Raw genomic sequence first — 11,832 nt, forward strand, 5'->3', positions numbered from 1 at the left:
TAGATACGTTGGGACGAGGTTAAGCTCTTTAGTCGCGTCAGAAATCATCAGAACAAATACTCGTGTTTATCACACAATTATTTACCCTGTCAGGGATTCGAACTCACCGTCCGAGTCGCAGCGAGAGATGAAATTGTCGTTATTATGTGTTCACCATCGTTAAAATTTTAGCTAAAGTTGTACGGCCACTACCGGCTTTTTTTATTATTCCTACCAATGTTCTACCTTTCTGTCTGTGCCTTTGTTGTTAAGAGAATTTTAACCGAATTTCAACTGGACCAGTTTGCGAGACTGCGAAAGATCAGTTAAATCCAGTTCTGTTGTCAATTGAAACATACTCAAAGAAATAATAAGTGAATTATAAGTAAATTATACCAGATTTAGCTTCTAACCCACTCGCAGTGAGTGGCACTAGAATTTAGCTTTTTTATCAACGTATTCAACAAAAGGTTCCCAACCTATATTATAGAAATATAGACGCATCAGGTCGACCCTAATAACTGTAGACCTCTTGAAGAACTTCTCGAATACTCCTAGGGACTGTTCAAGAAATATTTAAGTTATAATTATATTCTATGTGCAACTACCTCTACAAATAAAGTTACTGCTGCTTAAAGACCAGTGAGCGATGGCGTTACTATCGCCATCTAGCCAGCGACAGAAAACTAGGAATCCAGTGAGTACACCAAGCTTTCGACTGGTAATATTTTAAATATTTTTTTCATACTATCTTTGCCCGAAATATACATATAAGCATTTATGAGTTTTTTATTGAGCTTTTAAAAACCAACCCCCTATTATGAACACCATAAATATATTATTATGTATTAAAAACCGTTTTCTACCAAAAGAGGCAGCTAAGAAAGTTTAGCAGTAAGTATTTTAGCTGAAAAGGCTTTTCTCTTTGATTTTACAATGTAATAAATGAAACTAAACCACTTTATAAACTTTTGTAAGTTTTGCTGGTTTTCATTAAATGGCGGTAAAGGCCATTTACTTTAGCAGGACTCAGACACACAGCTCCATCTATTATCAACAATCGGAAGATTCCCGTTCCCGCCTTTTGGTCAAGGATGTTCAAATTTTTAGAATGACTTGAATATTATACAATTAAATAAAAAAGGGAAGTTGAGAACGTGTTTTGAGATAGAAAGTACAATTCTTTGAGTGAGCCAAGTCTCCTTTGAGAGTTCGTATTGCTTTAGTTATGATAAGCCATTTGGGATTTACTTTTTTATCATGTTACGGTAGTTTCTTGTTAGAGATTTTATATATTTTTCGTTTTCTAGCTAGAAACATAGTATAGAATTAAATAGCATTTTCAGTTGGAAAATAACCACTTTGTATTGGTTACGTCTTGCATTATAAGTTCTAATAGGAAAATAAAACTCAAGTTAAAAATGAATAAACGAAATAGATTTTTTTTATACTTTTTAGTTGTTGTGCCTAAAAATATAATTTAAACGGTAATTGTTGTTTTCACGCCATAAAAATAACTTTATAGTGGTTGTAAATCGTTCTAAAAGAACGCGTAGCGACATCTATTAACCGGTTTCAATAACTGCAATGCATTTTTGATTCCTCGTCGCTCAACTAGATGGCACTACCCATACAAAACGAGACGAAAACTAAACTTGAGTTAACTTTATATTTATTTAGTCTCATGCATAAATATTCACTGCCTACCCTCTAAAACAATTTTCAGCGAAACCTTTCTCAAATTGCTCCCACTTACATATTTTCAATGTTATCGTCTCCCGAACTACCTGTAGAGCTTTTGCCCGTGCAGGTATCCTACATGTTACAGTATGCTGTTAAAAGTCTTAATGCAATATGTATTGTGATGCGCTGTATAGATGAAATTAGGTCTCCTTAGTGGCAGACTTAATGAAAGTAGATTTCCATTGCAAACTGAAATATTTTACATGATATCAAATGTTTAGACGCCTAGATATTTGGACACGGGTTGCAACTGTATTGCGCTTTCAGTCGCGTGCTAGGTGGCGTTCTCAGCTCGCTCTAAACCGAAGCGGATCAGCAGCTTAGTTAGAACTATCGCTTGCGGCTCTTCGTTCGACCTAGCAGTGGATGAGAGTAGCGACAGCCAACATTTTTAATCAATCTAAGGTTTAAGTATCGCCAAACAACTTGAACACTCGGTGTTTTCGAGAGCCAACTGTATGTAGAACCTGTGCGAAGGACTATTCATCGACATTTCTGCTAAGTTTACCTTCGTATAGGTACTGCAATACTTTTCAAGCGGATCTAAAAATCTTTCTAATGTAGTTCAATTGGTTTGGGGACACACGCAGGAGCAGACGTGGTTGGATGTTAGACGAAAGTAAAGGAACCGATGTGTTGATTGCCGTTTGGACCTTGGTGGGTAAGCAAGGCTTGCGAAGCTTTGCGAGTAAACTATAAGTCGGCTTGTCAGCTGGTCCCAAGGCGAGCTGAAGTCGTCACAATGATTATATAATCGGTGTGTTTTGCGAAGAAGGGCTATCGGCACTTGTTTTGCCATCTTTTTTTCTAGTTCGAATGATACTGTATCAAATGCAATGCATACTTTTAATTTTCTCGTGATATATTATGACGGAAAAAGTTTTTGGGGTATTGTTAAAATAATTTGAGTTGTAGGATAAAATTCAATAGGGTCTTGTTCTTTTCGGGAATCGAACCGGAGACTTTGTGATCGACAGTCACTGCCACTACTGCACTTAGTAGTAGGGACTCAAACTGCTGCTACTGATCGTCATCGGTATAAGGACTCCTTCTGAGGATAAATAGCAATCTGATGTTCCGATATATCCTGCTTAGATAGGTATCCAAAATTGTTTAGGATTATGTGAAATCTTTTCGAAGAAGGGTTACTTCCTACCTACTGAAACATTATTCTAAACAATTTGTATTTTTTTATTTTTAGATATTAGTGGGATTTGTCATAGAAAGGCGTTTTAGAGCATCTAGATAATAATTTTGTTAATAAAAATAAAAATATTTAATTTTAATTTTCGCCTCATACGAATTTATCATACATGATAACTTTTGCGTTCCAGCGGACCCGGGAAGGGCGAGGCTCGCGGGTCGTCCCCCCGCGTTATTGATTTTATCTCGCACGTCAGTAGTTTGATATAGCTACTACAATTGCATCGAGTATCTAGACTTCAGGTGTAATGCAGTGCGAAGGCTTTGTACCACCCACACGGCCTCTCCTCACGCGCATCCTCACTGCGCAAGTGGAATGGGTAACTCCAGGCTATTCCCGTCGTTCCGCGAACGCCCGGGTTGCTGTAAATGCCAAAGGTTGCATTAAATGTCACGCAATATTGTGGATGAAAATCTCGCTTCATGTTGGTATCAAATCTATGGTACCGTATGCTTAGACCAAAATGACCAAAAGATTTTAATGGCTTTTCTCGGCCTCGGCTTCGGCGTTAGAGTCCTTATGATTTCGGTTAAGATTATAAAAAAAATCAAGAATTTTATTCATCATCATTACTGTAATCATCTCAGTATAGATACTAGGTACATGAAAATCATAAAATAAATAGAAAATAAATTGTGATGTATTGTTGTCCCGCCGCCGCGCCGCCGGACACAGATATCCTCCCGTGATGAAAAATGATAATATACTTACCTATCTTAAAAAATAAATCACATTTTAGATGTTAATTTAGTATATCTGCTAATTCCGCTATAAACAGTAGTTTCACGTCCCCCGGGTAAATTTAAGAATACTTTATTATACCTATTATTATAGTAAGTAGGTACATATTCCATATTTTTTCGATATCATTTACTTACCTAAAATACCAACATGGATTTTATTTATTTATTTTAAACTTCTTATGCAAAGAATAAAGGCGGACTTAATTCCAAAAGCATTTTCTGCCAGTCTACCTAAAAGGAATGCAAAGATTAAAAGAAGTAAGTTAAAAAAAAGGAAAATTAATTTCTTTAGTTACGCGCTGCTAATTTTACTATAAAACCAAGTCAAAAAAGCTCAATTTGACGTAAGTTTCGAATACCTATCCGAGAGTATTTTTTATATACCTACTGATTATAACTAATACCTATCGACACAAACAACATAAATTCTATGCATTTCCCTTTAAAATTCTATCCGTAAAATATTGTATTTTTTACTATAGTTTTATAAAAAATTTAAGCTATCTTATAAACTAACTATAGGTACAGTTGGTGCGAGTAGGTATATACTAAGAAATAAATATCAATGGACAACTCACGCACGGTCATCGTATTCCCAACTCAGCTGAGCTGTACTCATTTCTTAACAAATAGATACTTACATACATGATTCTAAAGCCAACTCCAGGACTCAGGACAGATACTTGTACTCATCCAATAAAATTAAAAGGCCACAGCCCCACTGTAGACCGTGGGTCCGCCGCATATCTATTGTCACATAGTGCCGGCCGAAGTAAGGGATATAAATTATATATTTATTTAGAGCGTAAGGCAGACCTCCCAAAACAAATTTTCAGTTTACAGCCTTTAAAATGATATGCTATATGCATTACAAAAATTATGAGTACATAATTATATAAAGAATCGCTGTTTCAATCCGCTCGGTGTAGAACAAAATAGCTCCAAATCTAAGATTACAACGCGTCGGCAACAGGCGACGCCAGGTACACTTTCGTATAGACAACAAAACACCCTGTATAATAAATGGTACTCTGCTCCTATTGGTCGTAGCGTGATGATATATAGCCTATAGCCTACCTCGATAAATGGGCTATCTAACACTGAAATATTTTTTCTAATCGGGCCAGTAGTTCCTGAGATTAGCGCGTTCAAAAAAACAAACAAACTCTTCAGCTTTATAATATTAATATAATATTAATATATAATAATATATAATATTATAATTATATAATATAGAATATAGATATAGATTATATAGATTAGTATTAGTATAGGTATAGATATACATTAGATTAGTAATTAAATTAGTATTAGTATAGATAGCTAACAAGTAAAGAGCCAGCATCTACTAGCGAGATAGTCCGCGCGAAAATATTTCTCGAGGTAAAAGTTATCCTGTTACCTACGATACACGGAATAAAGAACTAATAATCCAGGCTTAAAACTATGCCCATTGGCTGGTTTTAATAAAACTGGCTATAATGGCCGAATATCAGCTTGGTAGGACACTATTACAGAGATTAAATAAAATATATTTTAGGCTACACATTATTACAAATCAAGAAATACCTATTATACTCGACGTTAGGTAAAATTTGAGTAAATAGGTATATTTCAGATCAACCCCTAATACGCGATGCTGTGGCTGTTTGATTCGGTTTCCCTGTGAAGCGAGTAACAGCAATCTAGTTTGAAAACTTTAATATTATTTTTGCTAAGACTAATAGAAGAAAATAGATTATTTCTTACAAGCTTTGACTGCTACTGCGTCCGCTTTGAAGAATCTGCCGGGGTAAAAATTATTAATTGCGTCAATTCAAGTCATAAAAATCATATCTGTTTGCCGAATTTTATCAAAATAGTTCCAGCAGTTTTTGAGTGGAGTAGTAATAGACATGAATACAAACTTTCCACACGTACCTATAATTTATAATTTAACCAGCGGCCGCTCGAGACTGCATCCGTGTGAACTTTCTTATTTCTAAAACATTTGTAATACTGCTCCACTCCTCGTAGTCATAGCGTAATGTTACATAGCCCCTAGGCTTCCTTATTAAATGGACTATTTAATACAAAAATATTTTTCAATTTGAAATAGTACCTAGTCTTCAGTTTATTCTTTGGTTTTATATTATTAGGTAATAAAGATTAATACTTAGGTACCCCTAGGATATCGCTACGATACCCACATACATCTCTCTGTTTTTCAAAACAAGTACCACTCATGGTTAAAAATTATATTTATGTTCTAGCTGACCCGCGCAACTTCGCTTGCGTCACATAAGAGAGAACGGGTCATAATTTTCCCCGTTTTTGTAACATTTTTCGTTGCTACTCCGCTCCTAATGGCCGTAGCGTGATGTTATATAGCCTTCCTCGATAAATGGGCTATCTAACACTGAAAGATTTTTCAAATTGGACCAGTAGATCCTGAGATTAGCGCGTTCAAACAAACAAACAAACCAACAAACTCTTCAGTTTTATAATATTAGTAGATATAGATTAGTATAGATTTGTAGATCTTAGATTCACATGACCTGAAAACAATATGATTTCTGATACCTATTTAAAATTGTGTGCAATTGACTCTGGGCACTGTGTAAATATTATCAGATGATATTAAAGAAACAAGATTTTCTTAAGGATAGTATCAAGTGTTCTTTGGTTTTTGCCCTATGCGGAGGAGGCGTGATTTCATGAATGTATGTATTAACTATTTTATAAGCTACGATACATAATGAAAATATTTAATTTGAGAATAAAAATCAACCTGAATAATAGTTTTGCCCGCTTTTGTGGCGCTACGTTATAAGATTGCGAAGTCTTTGTAACATTTGAAACTCGACTCGAGTCAAAAAGTAACATACTACTAAGTCTTCCTTTTAAAATTGTTATTTTTAGAAGAATGGTAGAGGAAAGGCGCTCTTAGCTTCGGAGAGTGCGTAAAATCGTCAGTCCAGCGTCTGAAATTTCGTTGGTCGTGCCGGAAAACCGTCTTAGGACTAGGAAAAAAGAATTTTGAGTAAATTAGTTCTAGTAGAGATTAAAGTTTACTATAGTTGGACAACTTAGAAAAGAGTCTTAGTATACGATTTATCTAAAATTCTAGATTATCTATAGTTAATCATTCAGAGTATTTCTTAAAAACAGTAGTTGTTGGTACCAAACAGCCCATCTTCGGCTTCTAATTTTACCTCCGCCAGCCGCGAACTCAACAAACGGAATGCCTACTTAGTCGATGGCCGAATATGTGATGGAAAAGTGGATTTCAGTAACAAAACTAACTCGCATATAGAACTAGCGACTCTGTGCGGTAAGTACTTTAAAGTAAAAATACGAATAAATTGTAAGTTTAAAAATAGTATATTAATATACGTTTGACACACCCACTTGAATCTATTTTTAAGTAGCCCGTGATATTCAAAGGTCAACGCGCTCCATTGCATTTTGCACTTAGCTCTAACAAACAAAAATGGTCACTATGCCTTGGCCGAATATTGGCCAGAGGGCCACAGACATGTAAAAATTCTAAGCTAATGATATAATGATAAATAATAATTTTAACCTATTACTATACCACTGATGAGATAATGAAGAAGGGGTCAGTCGAGTCCACCACGCTGGCCAAGTGCGGGTAATAATATAAAATTTAAAAGTCTATTTCAGCAACTTGTACAACTTTTGCAATAGATCGCCGGAAAAAAGAATGTAAATCTAAAGAGTTTGTTAGTTTGAACGCACTAAACTCAGAAACTACTGGATCGAATTGAACACAATTATTTGTATTGAATAGTCCATTTATTGAGAAAGACTGTAAACTATACAACATCCCGCTATATGTAATAAGAGGGGAGCAGTAATAAAAAATGTTGCGAGAACGGGAAAACTAAAGCTTTAGTTTTCCCGTTCTCGCAACAGATTTTTTTATAATGACAAAGTACTACTTTTTTTAAGTTTGTTCGATTTTTATAAAATTATTCCATCTAGACTCTCTACCGCGACTTATTCCTAGTGGGGAAGTCGCGGTAGACCGCTAGTTATTTTCTAAGGCTTTACATAAATAATAATTAATTCTGTCTGCTATCAGTTCGCAATAAAACTCAGCGTCAGGTTCATAAGAACTGGATGGAATAATTTTATCAAAATCGAGCAAACTTAAAAAGTAATAATACGTGTAAGCCCACTTTCCTTCTCATTACCCACATAATAATCAAACTAATAATCGTGGCCGGTATCACCACTTCCGATAGCTCAAAAAATCTAATATTTAGAATTTATTATTAATTCAACGTCCTTTTACCTTGCTGATACGCTAACAGGCACTTAATCGAAATTCGCGGATCTAGCCACGTACACAGAACAGCTAGGAAAAGTAAGTCTCATTCATGGTGTACCGAAAATCGTTCCTAATTTATTAGAGCGCTGTACGAAATATTGTGCGTTATGGTGTGGGGTAAGCGCACCGTCGAATAAATGCCGACTAGACTCCTAGAGAGATAATAAAACACGTGTTTTAGGGAGTAGGAAGATGTGAGATAATCATTGTTATAAGCCTATAATGTCCTAATACTGGGCGCAAGCCTCCCCATAACTTTACACTGTAGCCTGTATATAAAAATAAAATATTTTTTTATTTAAGTAAAATAAAATTACAAAAATTAACTATAGGACTGGCCGACTCTTGGCCAAAGATATCTCCCGAATAAAGTACCTACACGACAATTATAATAAAATTAACTAATAAAAAATATTACGTCTATGAAAACTCTGCCCCCTGAAAACGTATCCTATTTTAGCCACATAAAGCTTTGATATTAGACGAAATGCAGCCTTCCTGGTCCTGGGTCGATTAAGTAATGTGGTTCAGAGAGCAAAGAGATGTCGCGAACTGAGACCACCAATGGTTCTTATCAAAAATCACACACAACTAAAGAATGTTATACTCATACTTATCTACAGGCCTTTCAAAGCTGGGTCAGACGAGGTTTGAAAAACGTCGCCGAGGATTCTAAAATTTGAAAAATTTCAATTCCTAATCCTTGGTCGGAAAGAAAAGTATCAAGTTCATTATGTTTGTATTAAATCAATTGCTAAATATTCAAAACAACGCAGTGTTAAACATTAGTTCGACTAATTTACAGTTATTTCTGTGAAAATTACACACTTTTCAACTGAAGGTTTAATCAAGTCAAAACTCTGCACTATTATACATATAAGTATATTATTCTCAGTAACCATTATTGGTCGAAATTACCTACCTATTTTTTTCGAATTGACTATTAATTTGATAGAAGATAAATGACAACTGTACTAAACTTGAGTTTGTCTGTAATACTTACAATATTTTTCCAGCTAGCATTTTATAGAACAAAATTTTGAATTTGTCATTATGAAAAAATCTAGTTCATCATTCAGTCATTCCAGTCCGAATAATGGACAGATTGATGAACTCCAATAATTATTTAAATATTTTTTCTATTTGCCTACTCCTATGGAAAGAACAGTGATATTGCATGTAATGTTGTAATGTTTTGTGTGTATGTGTGTATTCGATTATTTTCTATAACTGTTCGGTAATGGTACCTACCTATCTACAGTAATTTGTTAGGGACAGGGAAAATTGAAACAACAATTGCCGAATATTTCTTTATTTCTGAACATTGATCATAGCTATGACACTTAGAATGAAAGATGTAAGTTATTGATGTAATATAACATTGAAGTGTACCATTTCAGGTAATTTTCATCATTTAGGTAATTTTTCATCATTATAAGTATAGGTTATAATATAATAATATGCACTACTTGCTATCCTATAAATCTGTTTTTGAACGAGCTATCCTTTGGCTTTTTGACACACTACAAGTTACAACACTACAACACTATTCTACATAATCATAAAGTTTCGAAATTTGACCGAATATGTAACTTTTTAAAATTTTACTACTTGCTACTCACACACATATAATATTATGTTTCTTCCTAAATATAAAAGTAAGTGAGATGGTAGAGCAGAAACACTTGAGCTCTACATCATAGTACGTACAAACATTTAGATATTTTTTCTTATTCTAATATAATTAATAACATCTTTAAAAACTGTCATAGGTATAGCTAAAATATATAATTATTACAAATTGGTTTAAGCCAAATAAAGAACAGGTTTAGAGCAATCACAAAAATAGTAGGTAGGTATTTAGGCCACCACACTACAACCTACCTAAATAGTAAAAGTACACCAAAAATATCACATTCATGAAGATTTACGAAATATAGAGTAGATTAATAGGTACATTGTTAACAAAATTTTCTAGATACGCCTTTGAATTTTATGGCTGAAATACACATGAAAGATATTTTTCATTTTCGTAAATAGAGAGTATAATATGCATAGAATTTTCAAACACTTAGATACAACACTAGTTCACAGTCCAAAGTTAAAGCTCGTCGTTAAACAGTCTTAATCTCTCAAATTAGTCGGGTCACTCCGAGAAGGCGCTGAGTAGTCGGCCTGGTTGTTGAACCGAGATTCGTAGAGTCTCCGCGCCGTAGGGTCCCGATTAAGCGTCGGCCAGCTGCTTGGGCTGCCGTGCTTTGGATATTAAAAATTTCCATACTGAGCGCGTTCTCCCCAGCTTGAAGGGGCAGGCTCCTCGGCGTACTCGACTTCCATCACATTCAGGCTCGGCAGAGCGATGAAAAAGTATTCGGATATGGTAGTCTGCAGGCCTGGCGGCAGCAAGCCGAAGTAATCACGGCGCCGCATAGAATCGGCTAGGATCTTCCCAACGGTGGTAAGAAGAGAAAATTTGTACGACGCTGCATACACCAAACGCATCACTGACTGAGCGGCCGTGGAGCATATCATTGGGAATAACACCGGGTGACGGCGTAGGGTATTGAACGACACCCCCAGTCCTCGACGGTTTATAAAGAATTCCAGGGTTCCCTGCCCCATGTCCACTTTCACCCCGACTATGGTGCCTCTTCCAAAACCGATCGTCTCATAGGCAACCTCTGAATTGTGGCACACTTGTCCGGCGTAAGACAAACCATAGCTTTGATCATCGTAGCCCAGGAACGAACGGAAACGAAATATGCTTTCATTGACGTCCACTTCGTCGGTACCAACGCCGATCATAATATCGGTACCATAGGGGTCCGTCATCATCTTCACTTCCCAGTAATAGACAAATTCAGGGTTGAACTGGGTAGCTCCTTTGGCAACAGCTGTACCATTACTGTAGTACGGATGAAAAGTTACTTCAGTATTACGGTCGGCCATCAGTATCTTCGGCCGGCCGCCGTCGGTGGGAGCTGGAGGTGATTCCCAATACCACTCCCTCTTTTCAGGATCTTCTCCGTGTCGGCACGGAGGGACATCGGCTGACAGAAAATTCTTGTCACGGAAGCAGTTACAAAACGGGAAGGGCCCGTATTGCTCTGGCTCATAGGGCCACGGTGCAGGTGGTCTATCAGACATTTTGCTCACTACGTCAACTGTTTTGCAAAAACAATAACTATATATGTTTGTGTTGTGAACTCAACAGCACGTCAGACCGCGCGGGGTATGTTAAAATCAATGCCGCGCTCCCAGGATGTTCTAGGTGAACTAGGTGGTACTGACAGCAACAAAATAAATCTAGGTCATACAACATAGTAATACAAAATATTCTATGCATATAAATTTAAAGGTCTGTGTCAAGTTTTTGCATGTTTCCTAACTTGGAGGATCGCGCCATAATTTAAAATGAGGGATAAAATTTGTTAGTGGCTGGTTTATTACTTGATAAGTCTTTTATACATAATATTTTATTGAGTATCCTAAAGGCATATAATATGTTCAAGTAAGAATAGCACAAATAGAAGTAGGCAATAAACTGAATAAGTTCTTAGGAACATTTAAAGGTATGAGATCTATTTCGACGTGGTGTTAATAATTGGTAGGTATTTTATTAGACTTAAATTAGAAAACAGCTTCTTCGAATCTTCTAGTTGCGTCAATAAATACGAAATTAAATATTTTCTCTACACTTTTTACGCATACCGAATTTTACCAAACGATTTAATTGTGACACACTTGGAGTGAATAAAATTAAATGGATCTATACACGTAGACTACATAATTAAATTAAACTTAATTATCGGTACATTTTAATATAT

General features: G+C 35.7%; 1 protein-coding gene across 1 annotated transcript; it reads right to left on the reverse strand.

Moving 5' to 3' along the window:
* Positions 1-9,308: 9,308 nt before the first annotated feature.
* On the reverse strand, positions 9,309-11,827 carry LOC142986489 (SPRY domain-containing SOCS box protein 3-like). The gene has a single exon (XM_076135009.1). It carries the CDS (start codon positions 11,150-11,152, stop codon positions 10,271-10,273), a length of 882 nt encoding a protein of 293 aa, XP_075991124.1. The 5' UTR covers positions 11,153-11,827; the 3' UTR covers positions 9,309-10,270.
* Positions 11,828-11,832: the final 5 nt, after the last annotated feature.

Source organism: Anticarsia gemmatalis, chromosome Z (genome assembly GCF_050436995.1).
Source record: "Anticarsia gemmatalis isolate Benzon Research Colony breed Stoneville strain chromosome Z, ilAntGemm2 primary, whole genome shotgun sequence".
Lineage (NCBI taxonomy): Eukaryota > Metazoa > Arthropoda > Insecta > Lepidoptera > Erebidae > Anticarsia > Anticarsia gemmatalis.

Coding starts and splice junctions, on each gene's coding strand:
- LOC142986489 (XM_076135009.1), bottom strand. CDS start 11,152: ATGTCTGATAGACCACCTGCACCGTGGCCCTATGAGCCAGAGCAATAC.